The sequence below is a fragment of the Puntigrus tetrazona genome, chromosome 5, assembly GCF_018831695.1.
Source record: "Puntigrus tetrazona isolate hp1 chromosome 5, ASM1883169v1, whole genome shotgun sequence".
NCBI classification, from domain to species: domain Eukaryota; kingdom Metazoa; phylum Chordata; class Actinopteri; order Cypriniformes; family Cyprinidae; genus Puntigrus; species Puntigrus tetrazona.
The window spans coordinates 1,291,801-1,311,745 of NC_056703.1; the positions used below are offsets into that span (position 1 = coordinate 1,291,801).

Here is a 19,945-nt window from a genome sequence, read left to right on the forward strand (position 1 = left end):
TCACGAGACAAGGAGCCCTGGAAAAGGGGATTGAAAAGTTCGGCATCATCGATGCAATCATTTATTCAACATCAAATGTTTTTAACATATTACTGTTGTCACATTTTTTTAAACGCAATAAACCAAAGAGATGAGTGAAGTGGTGATCGTAACACAGTTAACTGGGCTTACCGTACTTTTAGTAAATTTACCATGGGGTTTGTGTCGTCTGGTTATGTCTTTTGCTTTAATTAGACCTTCACAAAAATGTGTAAGACTCCAGAAAAATGAGCTGAAAATGCACTCGCTCTCAAGCTAAGATGCAGAAACTGAGTTTGTTTCTTAATCAGATTTGGAGACATGTAGCATCACATCGCTTTCTCACGAATGCATCCTGTGCGGTGAATGGGTGCCGTCGGAATGAGAGTCTAAAGAGCTGATTAAAACATTACATTCAGCTACAAGTAATCCACGCCACTCTATTCCATTAATGAACGTCAATCAAAGCGAAAAGCTGCATGTTCGTAAGAAACAAATCCCACCATTAAAGCATCTGTATTATGGGTAACGGTCATGTTTTGGTTTTTGGAGGCCCGAACGACAGGTTGACGTGCACGCAAGGTCAAAAAACGCTCTTCATCGTCCTTAATATGCATTTACTTTTATCTTATTTGCTCAACGACTCCCAAACGATTCACGCATGATTCATTTTTGCGTGACGCTAATCTGCAGTGATTTTCCAGTTGGTCTGTTTTCATCTCATCATGACTGTAATGCCTGATAAAGCAGCTTTTGTGAGCACGTTACCGGGGGAAACCATTTTAAAGTTCCAAAAGCAACATCTAGCGGCAAAGAATGAATTTGCATTTTCGTTCAGACCAAGGGCGGGAAAAAAACATCAAGTGGGTGAGAAAATTGTAAATATTTCATCGATGTCAACTTGAAACGTCTTGGGATTCGTCTCGTTTCAATGATTCAGAGTCAAATCTTTCTTTTGAGAGATAAAAACTTCATACACTATGCACTGTTTGTTTAATTCACTCAGAGCTGTGTTACACACTGTATGAAAGTACATTTTCACAATTTCACAATAGGGGTACTTTAAGGTGTTTTATCGTTAAACCACTGGTTTTGGACCAAGAGATATCTCCAAAAGTAACAGCCAGAAAAAAATTTCAAATCAAAATGCGCAAACATGTTTGTTTTTGCTTGTAGACTTGATTTCTTTCTCAGTTCATCGGAGATGACTTTTCCACTGCAGAAAGCTATTTTATGGACTTTGTTTCAAACATTCAACCCATGTTAAGTGACGGACTGGTAATTATGGTTGTGGATTATTGTCATGTTCGTATCAGCCGTTCTCAACCTCATTCTGACGGCACCCATTCACTGCAGAATATGCAAATGATGTAATGCTACATTTCTCCTAATCCGTCCTGATGAACTTAATTCTTTAAGTTTAATAGCTTGAACAAACCAAAAAAAAGTTACAAAACAGTTGATTATCATGCCTAATAATTTAAAACCTATGAAAAGCAGACGTAAGAAGACGAAAACGCTTATCTCCAGACACAATGTAATGGCGCAACTGTACCTTACATTCAATGATGCAACATTACAAACAGGAACATTTTATGTACGGTAAATAAGCCTTTTCTGATTCTAGCGGACGTCTTTCAGCTGGGTCTCCATTCAGTAGATCTGAAAGTGTGCCGACGTTGTGCCATCCTTCCAGTTGCGTGGAGTTTCGACCACAGTTGAACGACACAACGGGCACGTCCTCTCCCGGTCAAACCACAGGCATAAACACTCCTCACAGAACACGTGCTGCAGAAAGACAACACATTAAGACACTTTTACACGCAGCAACTCCTTCAATGCCGTTTAAACGGCGTCCCAGGATGCATCTCGCGAAGTTGAGAGCGTGCGAATCGGGGCTGGAATGACTCCATTTGCGTTATTTAATAGTTTTGTACTGTTAAAATGAATATGTCAGCTAAATGACTACTGTAATCATTCAAATCTGGGTCATTGTGGCTTGAGGCCGATGTGCTGAATCACATCCTGCTTTATTTGACGTTTTAAGGTTGTGTACCTGACAGAGCAGCGCGATCGGCTCTCTGAAGTCAGCCTGGCAGATCGCACACACATCCCCGGCCTCGCTGCACTGCTGAGCGCTGGCTCTCGTACCGTAACTCTGTCAAACACGCGCATCAAAAATACAGTAAAAAATACGCAATATCGTGAAATATTATTACCATTTAAAACAACGGTTTCTATTCGAATATGCTTTAAAATATCATTTATTCCTGCGATGCAAAGCTGAAATTTCAGCAACATTAATCCAGTTTTTAGTGTCCTTCAGAAATCAGTCTAATGGGCTAATTTTCCGCTCGATAAACATTTGCTTTGACAATGTTTGGGAGAACACGGCACTCACTTGAGAGCTACAGAGAATGACGAATGCTTTCCGTATGCCAGATATTCTTCCACACAAGTCAAATGACTGGAAAAGAACAAAACAGCTAAGTTAATGACACGCACGCACACACACACACACACACACACACACAAAGATTACCTGAATAATGAGCCTTAAAAAATACATTTTTACAAGTGCACATTTGGAAAATTTAAACGGAAATTTATCGCATGTTCATAAATGCCCTTTTTGCGAAAAAATGCTTTTTCATAATTAACGAGACACAATCAGATAGGCTACCTTACAAAGGCTGTAGATGATAATCAGCGTTGCCCCCAGGAAGTAGCTGCTGGATGGATCTTCACCCATGATGTACTTATACCACAGCTGGATGGGAACCAAAGCCCTCAAGAGTTGACTCAGCTCCTCTATGAGCAGATAAAACTTCCCCTGCGAATTCACAAACAGATACAGATCTACATCCAAACCTATAAAATGAACTGTCGATCGATGCTCAGAGGCTCCAGCCGGATATATGAAAGAATTATTCTGCAGGGGTAGAGCAGCTCAGACCTCAGATGTCCGCCGCAAAGTTTCAGAAAGATTCAAATCAACAACAAAAAAAAGCCATAATAAAGCGAGATGCTACATGAAACTTGAAACATTGTTTCAAACCGTTAAAAATACCAGGACCAGAAGTACCATTTTTATAATTATTATTAATCTTAATCAATTAATCTTATTGGCTCACCGTAATTAAATATTAATCATCTAAAGCAATATATACTTATAAGTATTATAAAATCTCATCATCCATGTCTCACAATACACTTGCTGTGGTGTAGAATTATAACATATAACATAAACAGTTTTTGTTCTTGCAAATCTAGGAGCAAACGGAACAGGCAGGAACACACACACACACACACACACACAGGATCTGCCAGATTTTCCTTTCACGGCTTACTGCGCATGTCAATATTGCATCCTTTTTCAAATGCTGAACAGCAATATTTGCATTAATAATTATATCTGCATTACTGTAGTGGTAGGTGTAGACTTTATTAAAGCACAATCTAATGGGTAGAAGAAATTATTTGTTCCGGAAATACATCACATAGTTATTATATTTCCATTACCGTAAGGGTAGGTTTAGGGTTTACGTTAAGAAAACCTAATTTGACAAGTAGCGTTATTCGTTGTCAAATTGTACTTCCTGCTTTTTAATTGAGAGGTAGCAAACGCTGACAGGGTAGGATAAATCGACAGAGCGCCGGACGCGAGGCAAGACGCAGGGTTTAAATAATCAGAACATAAGGTGGAGGTAAACAGGACACAGCTGGGATCGAATCAACACAATAAACTAATCAGGGAGCCTAATGGGAACAGGAAACAGTCAAGACCAAATATGGGCACATGAGGGGAAACACAAGACACAGGAAACAGAGGCCCGACACCATTAGGTTTGTGGGCTAAGTATGTATGCTATTATTATTATTATTACTACTACTACTACTACATCCACAGAATGTTTAGCAGCTATGATCACAATTTTTAATTATTACTTTTTCCAAAATACTAAAATCTGAAACAACATGCTTTATAATTCATGAGGCGTGTGGGTTTAATTCTTATTATCCTTACAATTATCCCCTAAATCTCAATAATATAAAATATTTAGCATTACAAAAATCACTTAAATGTATTATTAATACATCCACTGGATGTTTATCAGATGAAATAGCTAGCATGATAATAATTTTTAATTATTATACTATCTTCAAAAGGTTTATTAAATGTTTATCACACAGACTAATAATAATTAAAAATGAATCATCTGAAACAATATACTTGTTATACAATCTATAATATTCATAAAGGCATGTGGGATAAATGTGCATTTTTACCAAAACAGCTAGCACAATAATATAATAAGTGTTATATAACTTTTACCTATTAGATTGGGTTTTATTAAATGTCTAAAAAATGCTAATTATAATTCAGTATTTTGTAAAGGTATATTAAATCATACAGACTAATCATTATTAAAAATGAAACCCCTGAAGCAACGCACTTGTTACAGTAAATGTGTTACAACTAAATATATAATAAAAATAATTTAAATGATCATTTTTAGATTTATTATTATGATCAACAAAATGTAAAAAACAAAAAAAAAAAACAAATCAGCTCTTTTTTTGCTATGTTTAAGACTTCCAGCTACGGCGGAAAACTGTTTAACGATATCTTTGCATCATAAACTGAGCGATATTCAAGCGCCGGCATGAGATGACACATCCACACATCCTTCCTGTAGCTGCATTTGAACAAGATCCCAGTCTCATCTCATCTGTTCGTTCATTAACTGTGAACGTCTTACCCTCAAGCTTTAAAGATGCTGCGACACGGAGGGGGGTGTTCTTCTACCGAAACATGGCCACGGTCCAGCTCTCTGCGCTCTCCTGGCAATTTCACCGCATGGCAAACAAAACTGGCAGGAACGCGGTACACCTGCTACCCGCGTAAAATATAACAAGCCCACCCTTCCTAAACCCTAATCAGAACATTAGAAAAGTAGCAGGATAACTGTAAAACTCGTCTAATTTCAGTGTCGGAGGGCAACGCTCGACGTCAAGCAGCGCTGCTTCTCAGAGAACAACACAACAATAGAACGCTTCAAATATGAAACATGAAGAGCAAACAAAACGACAGGCCCGAATAACTGCACCGGACAGTTTTTAACAGTTATCTAAAAGTATATTTCGGAATATTCTATTCTAGGCTTCTTTAGTTGAGTTCGGTTCCTCTGTAGCTGTCGGATTGTACTTTTGCTGTCTCGAGCACGGATGAAAGCGTGCCCCGTGTGAGGTGGGCGCTGAAAACACTGAACGAGAAGGAACTGACAACTCAAATTTCAATAGTGATTACACCCAAAAAAATCTCCTGTGAAGCTTTATAACCCAACACAGATTATTAAAAAAGTACTGCAGGAGTTATTGTTATAAACAGTAACAGAATTATAAAAATGTATTGTTTACATTTATTTTGAATAACGGCTTATTTTTAAGTATATGCTTAAAAATGCAACACCTAATATAAAACCATGACCTGCTGCACATCAACCACCTGGCAACTACTCTGAACCCCTTAGCAACCAATGAAAAAAAAGCAGCTAAGAAAATAGCAGCTATATATATATATATATATATATATATATATATATATAAAATATATATATTTTATATTATTTTTATTTTTTTAATTAATTAATTTTTTTAAATAAGTATACAGATTTTTGTTCTATTTTCAAAAGTTTTATGTTTCAAATAAATGCTGTTCTTTTTAAATTTCTACTTTCTACTAGTTTCAGCTTCCACAGTTATTAAGCAGCGCCAATAATAATAAATCAGCACTTTAGAACAAATCAGCTTTGATCACGGGGATAAATTCAATTTGAAAATATACTGAAGAACGCGATAGCATTTTATAATACTTCAGTTTTTACCGTATTTTTGATCAAATCACTGCAGCCTTGGTGATCATAAGAGACTTCTTTCAAAAACGCTGAAAAAACCTTCCGACCCCAAACTTTTGAATGGTAGTGTATGAATAATAAAATAAAATGCATTATTATTATTATTATTATTATTCACAGCCGTCTGTTTATCTCATTTTGGTCAGTTCTAGTTAATAACTAATCCTGGTTCCACAATCATCTTGTGAAACTCCAGATGAATGTCTCAAGTCGTAATCACCCACATCAAGTGCTGAAGGCCTGACACAGGATGCATAATGACTTGTTGGACTCCACCTGACAGCGATTAATCACCCTGCTGGGGAGCTTGCTCGCTGACTGACAGAGATCTGTAACCTCCGAACGCAAGCAATTCATCTTAGCCAGAGTCCCTGCAGCCCTGTACTCGCTCACACTTAGTGATTAGACAAACTGTGCTGGAATCCGTCCAACTGCTGAAAAGTTGGGCCAACTGCATCACGGGGGAGCGGCACATTTCCTCTTAGCATTAACAACCGTGTCCGTGATTTCAAAACAACAATGAGGAAAACAATTATCAAACGCACGAGGAGGTCCTCGGGGTGGGAAACGATTTAATTTATCAAAAGGCAACATAAGATGTTTTAAAACTTTTTTTTTTTTTTTGCATCTGTTTCTCAAAAGGGAGGCGTGGGTTTGAATTCGACGCTCATTCTCCAGCTCTTCTCTCCATCAGTATAAAAGTTTTTTTGTTGGTAGAATGTGTGTGACTGTACTATGTATATACGCACACATGAATGTATATGTTTAAGAAAAAAAATTATATATATTAAATATATTAATACATAAATTATATGAATATCTATATACGATACAAACACATACATATATGTAAATATGTATTCGTTTTGCACATTATAAATATACACATTTAGTATACACATACTGTATTATGTAAACAAAAACTTATTTTGGATGCAATTAATTGTTTTTATGTATGTATGTTTATGTATATATATTAGAATTATGACCTTTTGATGTTTACAAAAGTCGCTCACCGATGCTGCATTACAGTAAAAAAAAGTCATACAGTAATATTGTTAAATATCATTATTTATTTTAAAATCTAATTTACTTTTATAATACAAATCTGAATTTCCAGCATAATTTCTCCAGTTCTAAGTGTCACACGATACTTCAGAAATCATCCTAATGTTCTGATTTGCTGCTTCAGAAACATTTCTAATTATTATACTGTTATTCTCATTACTACTGTTCTTGTAAACAGATAAGCTGCTCAATATTGTTATGGAAACCATGATATATATATATATACACATACATACACACACACTTTAATTTATTGATGGTTTATAAAATAATAAATGCATTAATTTCTTTCAAATACAAATTCTTTTTATCTGCTACCCAAACATCTGAATGGTAGTATATCAACAAATATTCTTGCATATCATATACAAGCATCACATTATTAGAAACAGTATTATAACTGGACTATTCCACCACCAGCAAGTTCCTGTGCCTATACTGGCAGTAGATCACTAGTTTTCTCAGTCCTCCCATTCATGTGCACTGAAGTGTTATGGACAGTGTGAGTTCATACTGACAAGCACAGGCTTGCTGCTGCGATTATGCAAGAGGTTATACCGACATGTATGTATGCACGTGTATGTGTTGTGTCTTTGTAGCTGTGGTGATGCTGGGCTTAGAAAGTCAGCGGAAAGCCTGACACATTGACCATGACATCACCGCCTGAAAGTGTGCCACCTGGGCATGATACAAGAGGTGGAAAATGCGTGTTTGCTTTCAGGGGGTGGGTATGGAGATGAGCGGGGTAAGTTCCTGGAACGGAGCTTCAGAGGAACAGAAACTGTGTGCAAGTCAGATTATCCTGGCAGCTGCAGGCGCAGAGTGCGTGTCTGAGTCAAACAAACGCTTCGGAGTGGGTTGCAAACGTTTGATTCTTCAACATTACAGAGCGACTCCTGCTGTCGCTCCGACGAATGTGTGATTGTGTACGAGTGTGTACGTGTGTGTGTGTTCCTCAGAGAGGTGACCTCATCCTAGCCCCAGTGGGCCAATGAGCTCACATTCTGCCTTCCAAGCAGCCAACCACGCAAGGCATGGTGACACGGCACACTATTTTGTTTTGTTTTTCCCCATTACTAGGTTGAACTTGCCAGTTGCACCCAGTTTGAACCGGTGCATTGAAACTGACCGAAGCTACCCGGGATTTCCTGCCTGATCACAATCTCTCTGCTACTACTACAGGGATTCAATACAGCAGTGTTAGTTTTATTTGCCTTAGGATTGATTTGACCATTAAAAATAATGAATTACAAACAGAAATGACACAAAATCTGTATATACACTCAGGAAACTATTTTATCATAAGACTATCGTGGAAAGATTAAAACATATGTTGGCTACTCTCTTTAAATATCATTATGAGCATCAGACTATCAACACTAATTTTTTTAGCACTAATAAATTTCACAGTGCAATGTGTTACTTTTTTAAGCTATTATTTGGGAAACTTACTAGCAACTTTTTTTTTTCCTAAAATGTAAAACATTTTTTGACCAAGATGCAAGTGATATTTACTGTAGGACTGTGCTTTTTTTGGCGTGGTACACTAAAGCAATAGCAATATAACACATGGAAGGTTGTTGTCTTACCCTGGACTTGAAAGCGAGGATCATTTTAGGCAGGAACAGTACGAGGCATTTGAGCTCGATGGTGAAATATTTAAGCACAAAATCGGTTATTCCAACAGCCCAGATCAGGTCAAAGAAATCAAAACTGTTGATGTTTGGCTTCGCAAAAATAAGGCTGGGGGAAAACATATTATTTATTTTATTACACTGATTTATAACAACATAGTGTAAATACAAAATGATAGAAATCTATAATATACATTTATTTACACTACTTTTCAAAAGTTTTTTTAGAAAGAAATGAATACATAATCAATGATGCATTAAACTGTTACGGTAAAACATTTTTAATGTTACAGAAGTTTTTTTACAATAAATGCTGTTTTAACCACAAAAATATTAAGCTGTTTTCAACATTGATAATAAGAAATGTTTCTTGAGCAACAAATCAACATAACAGAATAATTTCTGAAGGATCATGTAACAAAAAATTATTATTTGTTTTTTAATAAAAACATAAAAATGTTAAAACTAATATCATTTCACATTATAACTGTATTACTTTATTTTGATCAAATAAATGCATCCCTGGTAATCACGAGAAACCTTTGAACGGCAGTGTAAATGATATAAAAACAAAAAAAACAACTAAAATGAAAATAGATGAATCAAATGCGAATAACAAAAAATGATGGAAAAACCAAATACTCACAAATGCTGATAAACACAAACATAAAATGAGAGATCACTCTGCAAATTAACAACATGGAGTAAATGATTTTTTTTAAATGAATAAGGCAAAAAAACAACAACCACAACAATGTCCTTAGAACATCAAAAATAACATAAAAGCAGATGGATGTTTGATAGATGCAATCAGTTATGATGAAGAGTAGAAATTAATAAGTGGGACTGTACCTGTTGTGAAGTTCCTCAGCGCTGAACGTGTAATACACATACACAATATTGCCAGCGAGAAACATCATAATCCAGAGAGTGGTAAACACAGACCTTTCCTCCTGAAAATACAGCCACGAACAATAAAAACATACAGCATGTACCAAACAGAACAATCGCTTGATTTTGATAAAACTGACAATAAAGACATATAAAATCTACTGTCTTTCTGAACTGTGTATTCATCAAAGCAGCCTGAAAAAAATTGTTACAGTTTCAATGTATTAAGCATTGCTTTTTGGAGGACCAACATAAGAATGATTCAGCTTTGCATCACAGGAATAAATTACAATTAAACATGTTTTCGGATACATTACATTGCAATAATACTTCTTATTACTGCTTTTACTGTATTTTCTGATATGTCATGCTTGAGGTCAAATGCAAATGTGCATAAGGGGAAATTCATGATCTGAAATCATTTAACTGTAGTATAAAATATTTAATTGTGCAGGATCTCACCCGCAATGCCACCTGATGCTTCAGGGTTGAGTTAGCAAAGGCAAACGTGCTGATCATTCCAATGCAAATAGCAATTCCTGAGAAATTCAAAGAAAATCATATTTTAGCACGCTGCGTTTCACTTATCTCCTGAAAAGAACATTAACCTTATTATAACATAATGAACATATTACAGCATAATAAAAACATCAGTCGCATGTCACTCATACAGAAAAAAAAAACAATCAGGGTTAACAGTTGTGATTTCGACCCGTGCAGTGAACAACAAAGGCTGTGCATAATTTTACTGAACCTACCCAGCTTGTGCTGAAAGCAGACTTTAGCGAGGAGAATGAGGATAAAAGGGAATCCTCTCTGAAGCCATGTGACCACAGCCTTGAGCTCAGAGAGAGCAGGAGCCGGTGTAGAGGCATCATCACCTGGAATCAGCCAGTTATACGACACCTTTAATTGTAGCTTAATATTACCTTTATTTTTTAAAAACTTCACTTTTAAACTTTTTTTTTTTTTTTTTTTTACATTTAAACTGTTGTTACCTGAATCAACATTTGCTAAAATGAAAAATATTTTTTTTAGTTTTAACTAATTACAAAGGAATACATTTCTCATTTTAATTTGATTTAAACTGATGCACTAAAATAGCTAAACTAAAAGTTTAATAAAAAAAAAAATAAAAATTATACAGACAATGCTGCTGCTTATTAATAGTTAGTAAGGTAGTTGTTAAGGTATCAGGATGTAGATGTAGAATAAGACAGGAATATATGCTTAATTAGCACTAATAAGTGGCTAATATTTTAGTAATATGCATGCTAATAAGAGACTAATAGGTGTAACCATAAAATATGGGGTTAGCGTTACATTGAATTTTAATAGACATTTATAACGTGAAAAAGATTTATATTTCTATATATATATATAAATAAAACGTTCTTTTAAACTTTCAAATCAGGAAAAAGTTCTCAAACGAATGTATAACTGTTTGCAGAAAAACGTTGATAATAATTTTGCTGCAAAAAAAGTGAGATGATTTGAAGAATGAAAGAATGAAAGAATGATTTCTGAAGGATCATGTGACACTGAAGACTGGAGTAATGATGCTCAAAATTCAGCCTTGCATCACAGGAATAAATTACGTTTACAATTACTCTTTCTGCTGTCTTTTTAATAATTCTGAACTGCATTATACTGTTTTCTGTATTTGTAGACAGAGAAGCTCTTACCTCCATCATCTCTGTTCCCGTGTCTCTCAGCAGAGGTTGCCGCATGCAGGAGAGAAGAGCGGTGCTGACCTGAGTGATGATGATGATGATGGTGATGATGATGGTGCTGAGGAGGCCGAGGGAGATAAGGTGGGTTCTCCGTCCGGTGAGAGCCTTCGTCCCTCGATGAGGACGCCATCTGGATGAAGACGTCCGGTGGAGAACCCAGAACCAGCCCCGCGGCCTGGAAGGGAGCTGAGGACACATTCCCAGCAGAGACGCCCACCAGACCAGAGAAGAGCTGCTGGGGCGACGTAGGAGAGTCAGGCTTCAGGCAGTCAAACACTCCTCCTTCATCAAGACTGCTCTCCGAACCGAGAGTCTGACTCCTGTTCCTGCGAAAACACAAGAAAGCAGACTGCATTTGCTCTGCAAGCCCCGGTCTGATATTCCGAGAAGGATCAGTATTACAGTTTTTTTATTTATTTTTTTGGTTTTGGAGTGGACTTCCAATACAGCTCACAACTACATAACATCAACGCGATTACAAGAAAGCATTATGCTTATAGACCATTTTATAAAGATAACTAGGCCAAATAAACAAAAGCGATAATTAGAGAAAAGCTGAGATATTTATTTTGCAATAAGCCTCTTATACTCAGTTTTACTTTGTTGAGCTTTATTTGAATTTTCAGTAACAGTAGTGTTGTGAAATATTATTACAACTTAAAATAGCTGTTTTCTATTTGCCAGTGTCATGTGATTTAGACATTATTCTAATATGCTTATTTTGCGCTTAACTCTTATTGGCACTCAATTATTAATAATGACTATTTATCAATGTTAAAAACAGCTTTTGCTGTTTTCTGTATTTTTGTTCTTTAATGAAATATTATTCAACAGAATGGCATTTAATTTAAAGAGAACTCTACTGTAACGTTATACGGTGTATTTCTTTACTGTCATGTTTTCAATTTCATGCTTTTTAATACATAATTCTTTCTTTAATCTTACTTACCAACCATAAAATTTTAAAAGGTAGCGGCATCACGGTTACCACAAAAATAAAAATAAAAATATATATATATATATATATATATATATATATATATATATATATATATATATATATATATATATATATATATATAAACTGTTTAACATTGATAGTAATTGTTTCTTGAGCTGTGAATCTGCATATTAGACTGATTCCTAAAAGATTGTGGAAGACTAGAAAACATTTCCTACAGTATTAATGTTTTTACTGTATTTTTGATCACATACAGTAAATGCAGCCTCGCCAAAACAGAGCAAAGTCGTAATTATTTCAAATGATTAAGCATGTGTACTAGCTTAGCTTAACTTTACTTGAGTCTGTATGTTAGAGAGATGTAAAATGTTTCGACCGGACGAGTGAATGAGTGAGAAACCTTTCTGGCGGCATGCCCTCGGTGTTGCTGCTGTGGCGTCTCTGCATGGCACCCACTTTATCGCCAGGAGCCCCAAAACTGAAACACAGATTTATGAAAAGTGCTGTGAAAATTCAGCCTATCAAAGCATATACATAAAACAACCAAAAAAATGTATTGTGTAGAATGACGTCGTACGGAACGTAAGGCATCGGTCTCAAACTCAGTTCCCGGAGGGCCACGGCTCTGCTGCAAATCACACCTGCTTGGAGGTTCCCAGCGACCCTAAAGACCCCGATTGGCCGGGTCAGGTGTGTTTGATTAGGGTTGGAGCTAAACTGAGCAGAGCCGTGGCCCTCCAGGAAATGAGTTTGAGTCGGATGATGTAAAGGATAGTTCATCTCTTCTGTGGAACACAAAAAGAGAAGTTAAGCAGCTGCTATAATGAGCTACTTTCTTCCATAGTAGAAGTTGTAGTCCATACTGCTTTGTGGGCGTATTTGTGGTTGTCTTCTGAAGCCACATGACGAACAGGCTGAAGTTGTGTTATCGGCTAAAAATCTTGCTTAACAGTTACCTTTCTCTTTCACTTAATGGAAAAGAGCAGCTTAGACATATAACTATGAGCAACTCCTATTCTGCCCCACAGAAGAAACATTTCAAAAGGCGTAAGTGAGTAAATGATGACAGAAGTTTCATCAGTGGGTGCGAAAAAAAGATAAATCATGACGTCATAAATCTGTAGGCTGTGTGTATAGATGTATAGATAGAAAAATAATTATTACATTTTAGCCTATATTTAACATAGATAGACAGACAAAGACTTTACTGTGAAAATTACACCGAGTTTCACAGATTTAATTTTCTTTGTCGGTAACTGTTTATGACAGCAGTGAAATAATAATAATAATGACTATATTATTTTAGGACGAAATAATATTTCTACACTGATGGAAGAAGTCCCGAATGAGCATGAGGCTTTGAACGCTGTGCTTTTCTCGGTTTGAACGTCTCAGAAACGAGCGGAGTTAGCTTACCTTCACCATAGCTTACAACAGACACGCGAAAGCTAATCTTTCTTTTCTAAATTTTCGCGATACCGTTTAACGCAGGGCTCAGAAATGTCAAAGCATCACTCGGTGATGCGGGCTGCCGAGCGGATGTGATTCCATTTGTTTCCGGAAGTACACAACGCGGCCAGCCAATCCCGACGCGCCGTCGCTCCGCATTTCCGCACGGAGAGAGCTGTTGTTGTGCAGCCTGATTCCTGCAACACTTATTATTTAAACAATTTACGATCGAATCCACAGCTGCGAACATTAGTGTCGATTAATTATACTGACGCCGCGCAAGTTTTAATCGGATTCATAACAGATCGCTTTTGTTCGTTTTTATCTGTCAGTATGAGACATATCAATGTATAATCCCGACTTTCATGCATAAAATGGGTTAAATGTTTGTAAGACTCACTGTTTGACAACTAGCGACGGCAATCGATCTCTATCGACGGCCTGTGTCGAATAAAATACGTATTCTCCAGCCGATCGCTGCCAGTGACAGTGAGTGTTGGTGATGCGAGAGATGCTGTGTTAGTGAATCAGCTGGATCTCTCCGTCTGAGATCACCCGTGCTGTTTGTGTAGCTCCATCGCATCTACCTGGACCTGGTGCACATCCAGAAGAACGCCTCCATGGTGTTCCGCCGGCTCCTGCGCAAGCGTTGGGTTCTGGGGGTCGTGTTCGGATTGTCGCTCATCTACTTTCTCACCAGCACCCTCAAACAGGTTTGTAGCGATGCTGCTGGTGCTGCTGTTTCCCCACTAGGGAGAAACCAAAAAATATATAATATATAAGTCGCGTATGCTCACCGAGGATGCGTTTGTTTAATAAAGAATACTGTGAAATTGTAAAATGCTGCCACAATTCCAACGGTTGCGATATATTTTTACAGTGCAATTTGTTCCTGTGACGTAAAGCTGAATTTTCAGCATCATCGCTCAAGTCAGTGTCACGTGATCCTTGAGAAATCATTCTGCTAATTTGCTGCCCAGTTATTATTGATAATAATAATAAAAAAATATATATAATTTATAAAATATATATATATAAAATTGTCAAACGTTTTTATAATTTATTATTTATAATAAAAATATTGTTGATAATTTATAAAATTATATATATATATATATATATATATATATATATATAAAATTATCAAACTTTTATTTATAATTTATTATTTATAATAAAAATACTATTGATAATCTATAAAAAATATATATATATATATATATATATATATATATATATATATATATATAAAATGATCAAACTTTTATAATTTATTATTAATTTATTTAAAAAAATTATTGATAATTTATACAAAAATACAAAAACTTTTTTCTTCTTATCTATCTATCTATCTATCTATCTATCTATCTATCTATCTATCTATCCATTTTAAGGAAATTTTCATTTTTCAGGACTATTTGATAATAGTCTTTTTGTAACATTATAAATGTCCTTTTGACATTTTCCATCAATTTAGCATGCCCTCGTTGAATAAAAGTGTTGATTTCTTGAATGGTTGGGAGAGTATAATAGTTTCCATAAGCAGCGAGTGATACAGTAATTCAGCACTGCTAATAATAATAATAATAATAAATGTTTACCGAGCAGCAAATCATCATATTAGAATGATTTCCAGAGAATCGCGTGACGTTGAAAGCTGGAGTGATGATGCTAAAAATGCAGCTTTTCCATCAAAGGAAATTAATTACATTTTCGCAGTATATTCAAAAAAGAAAAGAGTTATTTTAAATGATAATATTCCGTAATATTACTATTTTTACTGCACTGTATTTTTGATCAAATAAATGCAGCCACGGTGAGCATGAGACATCTTTGAAAAACAAAAAATATATATTTTTAAAAATACTACAAACTTTTGACCATTAAATATTTAATCCCATTTACACATCCAGTATGAAAACATAATTTAATCGTTTCATTTTTTTTTAAAAGCGCGCTATTCCCAGACATGGCCTCCAATATTGTTGATACCAATAAAACCCTGATGAATAGCTATATTGTTCTGGCCAAACTAGCTTGACTTACAGTGGTTTCTTGCTGCTCTCGGGAAATGAATGATGTTTTGTGTGATGTATTGCGTACAGGAGGAGCGAACCATCCGTGATCGGACCCTCCTGGAGGTGAGAGACTCAGATCATCACATCCAGTGGAAGGTCAAGTTCATCCTGGGCAACAGCAGCAGACAGATCTCTCAGTGCAGAAACTCCATCCAGGGAAAGAACCTTCTCACGGATGAACTGGGTAAGTGCTGGGATGAATTGTTAAAGTGAATCAAAGTCGTCATTAGCCAAGAACTCATTTTGGTTTTAGGACAACTCGGATAAATTATACAGTAACAAACCTGTCTGTAAAAACTTACGTAGATATGCATAAAAGTGAAAATCTCAGCTCAGTGCATGAGAGAAAATGGCATTTAAAGATGTGTATTTTGATTGAAATCTACACATGCATGTAATAAAATTTGATTAAGAACTATGGCTGTTTTCTTTCCACTACTTAAAAAAGAGACAAAGAGCAAAATAGACTCAAATCTCAAAATTGACCACGCAATGCTTTAAAGTGCAACTCAAACTGTTAACAGGTCCCTGAGTTTTTGTGTATTCACACGTAACCAATGCTCAATTTTCTTTCTCTTTAGGGTATGTGTGTGAGAGGAAGGATTTACTGGTGAATGGATGTTGTAATGTTAATGCTCCCAGCTCAAGCCAGTATGTCTGTAAAAGCTGTCTGGCCAATGGCTGCTGTAGCGTCTATGAGTACTGCGTTTCCTGCTGCCTCCAACCAGATAAGGTACGACACATCTTTATTTTATTTTTATACTTTAGTTTAAGTAAAATGTCAGGTTTTGTGTTTCTCTTGAAATATTAAGCATAATGTTAATAAGTTATCAGAAATTACATCCAAAATAAAAGCGGTTTGTACTATGTGTGTACTGTGTATATTTATTATATATATATATATATATATATATATATATATATATATATATATATATATATATATATATATAAATACACGCATGTATATTTTAGAAGAATATGTAAGGTTTATATATATATATTCAGTTTTATATTCAGTATATATATTTTTTAATATATTTTTCAACATTATTTTCTCCAATAATATATATATATATATATATATATATATATATATATATATATATATATATATATATATATATATATATATATATATTGGAGAAAATAATGTGTGTTTCAATTTATCTTCCAATAGACTTCCAATAACAAAAGTCCCTTTTCAAAAAATTATTTTTGAATTACAAAATGCTGCGTAAATCAGATGGGTTTTTGGAAAACGCAAATTCATTCCCTGCCAGCAGGAGGTGCTTTAAAGCGGGAGGTTTCCCTGGTAACAGCTGTGCACAAAGCAGCTCTAATCTGACCAACGCTGCTTTACGAGGCATATCACGTGCGAGGTGACATGAAAATGACACTGAAATTTATCTAAAGACCACGTCTCGTTTTGATCTTTAAACGTTCGGTACGTGCTTATGTTTGTTCAACAAAACCTTTTGGAAAACCGGTCGGTTTTGATATCGTGTGGGTCGCCACAAACAAATAAATGTATGGGAAACACATCCCACAGCACAACAACCTGAGCCCAACTTTATTTAACTGCGTTCGTAGCCAGCTTCATGAACCAGAGCAACGGACGAACACAAACGGGAAGTTAACTTAGAGCCCTGCGTGTGTGCCCGATGTCAGAACACCGTATAGATACGTAACAAATATACACATTATACGCACATGGCCTATATTACGTCAACAAAAATTTTTATATGTGTATATGTGTGTGTGTTCCTGTGATAATGGAATTATTTGCCATTTTTCTTCCATCTTCCACTTGTGGCAAGCAGCACAGGTCACTGGGCCGCTTGCCTTGCCATGTCATAGTCTAAAATATTGCAACTCATTGTGGGTTTGCATTTTCCATTTAGTGTGCACAGTAACAAAAAAAAATGCGTTGCAATATATTCTAGAGAAAAGATTAGTTTACTATAATTTTAAAACTCTTAGTACCACTTTATTTTGGGGTCCAGTTCTCTCTATTAAGTAGTTATTGGCATGCATATTGCTAGCATACTGGCTGTTTATTATTACTAATAAAGCACATATGAACGCCTTACTCTGCATGACCATATTCCAGATCCATTAATCCATACCTAAACCTAATGCTGTTATACCTTATGCAGATACTTGTGCATTCACACTTTCATTCGGGGGACTTTTGGGACATTGCCAGATTGATAGAACGCTGCTATAAACAAATGTTGCAATTTTATCTTGGTGACACTATTCTGACGACGACGACGACAACAACAAAAGTGTGTCACCTAACTGGAAAGCAAAATTAGGCCACTTTGATCGGAAACTCCCCTCTGACATAAACTCTTTCTCCTGCCATCTTCCCATCAGCAACCTCTTTTAGAGCGTTTTCTGAACCGAGCAGCGGAAGGGTTCCAGAACCTCTTCACCGCCGTGGAAGATCATTTCGAGTTGTGTCTCGCCAAGTGTCGAACTTCCTCACAGGTGAGCGTCAGAACGCTTCGGCTTCGGCTCGTTCGCGGCGTTCCAAAACTGAAAGGGTTCACCCCAAAATGAAAATTATATAATTAATTACTCACCCTCATGTCGTTCCGAATTTGTAATGAAACCTAAGAAGCTATCTGACCCTCCATAGACAGCAACGCAACTGAAATGATCCCAGATACGTATAGAATACATCGGTAAAATAATCAGTGTGGCTCAACTTCAGTTTTCCAATACTACGAGAATACTTTTTTTTGCGCGAAAAAAAGAAAAATAACGCAACTGACTCAACATTCTCCACCCCAATCCCCACCCCCACCCCGAGTTACGTCTTCCAGCATTTCGGGGAGTATCGCAAAAAACGCATACGCACGCTTTAACATATTTTACGTAATCAGCCTCGTTTGTGTAAAGGGAAAGTGTGCGTATGCGTTGTGATGCTCTCTAAAACAGTTGGCGGTGTAACTTGGGAACGAATAATGGTCAGTTATGTTATTTTTGTTTTCTTTCCGCAAAAAAACATTTCTCCGTAGCGTCGCAAAACTGAAGTTGAGCCGCCGATGTCGCATCCTGTTTTACCGATGCATTTGCTACGTTTCCGTAGCTGGATCCTTTTAGTTGTATTGCTGCCTATGGAGGGTCAGGTAGCTCTCCGATCTGATCGGAAAATATCTTTAATTGTGTTCCGGAGATGATCGAAGGTCTTAAGGGTTTTGAAGCGACATGAGGGTGAGTAATTAATGACATCGACCTTGAAGTATTCCACGCTGATGGATATTGACCGCGCCAGCGAACCGAAGCTATTCACCATGTCACGTTTTAACAGGCAGAAGTCAATCACACTTGCTGTTGTCTTGTTTTAGAGCGTCCAACATGAAAACACCTACAGGAACCCGCAGGCGAAGTACTGCTACGGCGAGAGTCCTCCAGAGCTGCTGCCTATATGACTCCGTTTGCCAGCGATCCGAATAATGAAGGAGATATCTTGCGAGGTCTTCTCAGGGGCCCCCGAAGGACCGTTATAAGAACAGCAATCTGAGTGCACAATCATAAAGACTTTAAAGAGACTTCACGTTGCATAAGCGCGTAGTATCCGTTTTTGCTTCATCAGTGATAAACATCCGCCCCTACGTTTTAGCCTTTTCATTTTTTTTTTCCACTCGTCATGCTACGATTAGGCCACTTTTTTTGGTAACACGGCTAATTTTATATTTGGGTGGGATTCCAGAAGAAGTCATTGTGTTGTTACGTCGTGCTAAAAACAGTCATGGAAACACATGGAAAGCACCTTTGATTCGACAGCACACCTCAGATTTAAGTGTAGGACCTGTATGTCCACTACTAGTTAATTTAATAAAGTAAATGTGATTTTCTGTAGCTTTACAATGAAGGATGTTTCTGTTATTCCAGACTTCTCTAATCATACAGAATGGTTACAGGATAACAGGTACACACATCACGTTTTAAGCTGCTCTGTCAATAATTAAAACGTCTTAAACAGGAGCAGAAAGTCTTGAAGCTGAATTCATAAAGCTAATGTATTACATATCACATGCACTGAATTTAATTGATATTTGACCTAATTTGAGATGTTACAGGAAATGTAATGTTTTATTAATTATGAAAGTGAAGATATAAGTTCATTTTAAACAGTCCATTGCTCACGTATAATTGTCAGGTTTCAGTTCCACTTTAAGAA

The 19,945-nt window shown here is 36.3% G+C and overlaps 2 protein-coding genes across 5 annotated transcripts; one reads left to right on the forward strand and one right to left on the reverse strand.

Moving 5' to 3' along the window:
* Positions 1-30: 30 nt before the first annotated feature.
* On the reverse strand, positions 31-15,737 carry rnft2 (ring finger protein, transmembrane 2). Of its 4 annotated transcripts, XM_043240910.1 has the most exons (12): positions 15,719-15,737; positions 14,260-14,421; positions 12,624-12,701; positions 11,215-11,588; positions 10,288-10,410; positions 9,992-10,068; positions 9,491-9,591; positions 8,594-8,747; positions 2,702-2,851; positions 2,420-2,485; positions 2,075-2,176; positions 31-1,806 (listed from the first exon to the last, which is right to left on the reverse strand). In XM_043240910.1, exons 2-12 carry the CDS (start codon positions 14,355-14,357, stop codon positions 1,672-1,674), a joined length of 1,458 nt encoding a protein of 485 aa, XP_043096845.1. In that variant the 5' UTR covers positions 14,358-14,421; positions 15,719-15,737; the 3' UTR covers positions 31-1,671. The 4 variants fall into 4 exon arrangements, with proteins under 4 accessions (XP_043096845.1, XP_043096846.1, XP_043096848.1 ...); XM_043240911.1 differs by lacking the exon at positions 15,719-15,737 and having other exon boundaries at positions 11,284-11,588; positions 14,260-14,571; XM_043240913.1 differs by lacking the exon at positions 15,719-15,737 and having other exon boundaries at positions 14,073-14,570.
* Positions 15,738-15,762: 25 nt separating this feature from the next.
* spring1 (SREBF pathway regulator in golgi 1) lies at positions 15,763-19,193 on the forward strand. Its single transcript, XM_043240690.1, has 4 exons — positions 15,763-15,934; positions 16,332-16,483; positions 18,133-18,246; positions 19,110-19,193. Exons 1-4 carry the CDS (start codon positions 15,763-15,765, stop codon positions 19,191-19,193), a joined length of 522 nt encoding a protein of 173 aa, XP_043096625.1.
* Positions 19,194-19,945: the final 752 nt, after the last annotated feature.

Coding starts and splice junctions, on each gene's coding strand:
- rnft2 (XM_043240910.1), bottom strand. CDS start 14,357: ATGAGCGACAATCCGAACACGACCCCCAGAACCCAACGCTTGCGCAGG. Junction 9,592..9,991: donor AGCATCAGGTGGCATTGCGG/GTGAGATCCTGC, acceptor CTGTATTTTCAG/GAGGAAAGGTCTGTGTTTAC. Junction 2,486..2,701: donor TCATCTACAGCCTTTGTAAG/GTAGCCTATCTG, acceptor GTTCTTTTCCAG/TCATTTGACTTGTGTGGAAG.
- spring1 (XM_043240690.1), top strand. CDS start 15,763: ATGTATTGCGTACAGGAGGAGCGAACCATCCGTGATCGGACCCTCCTG. Junction 15,935..16,331: donor CCTTCTCACGGATGAACTGG/GTAAGTGCTGGG, acceptor CTTTCTCTTTAG/GGTATGTGTGTGAGAGGAAG. Junction 18,247..19,109: donor AGTGTCGAACTTCCTCACAG/GTGAGCGTCAGA, acceptor GTCTTGTTTTAG/AGCGTCCAACATGAAAACAC.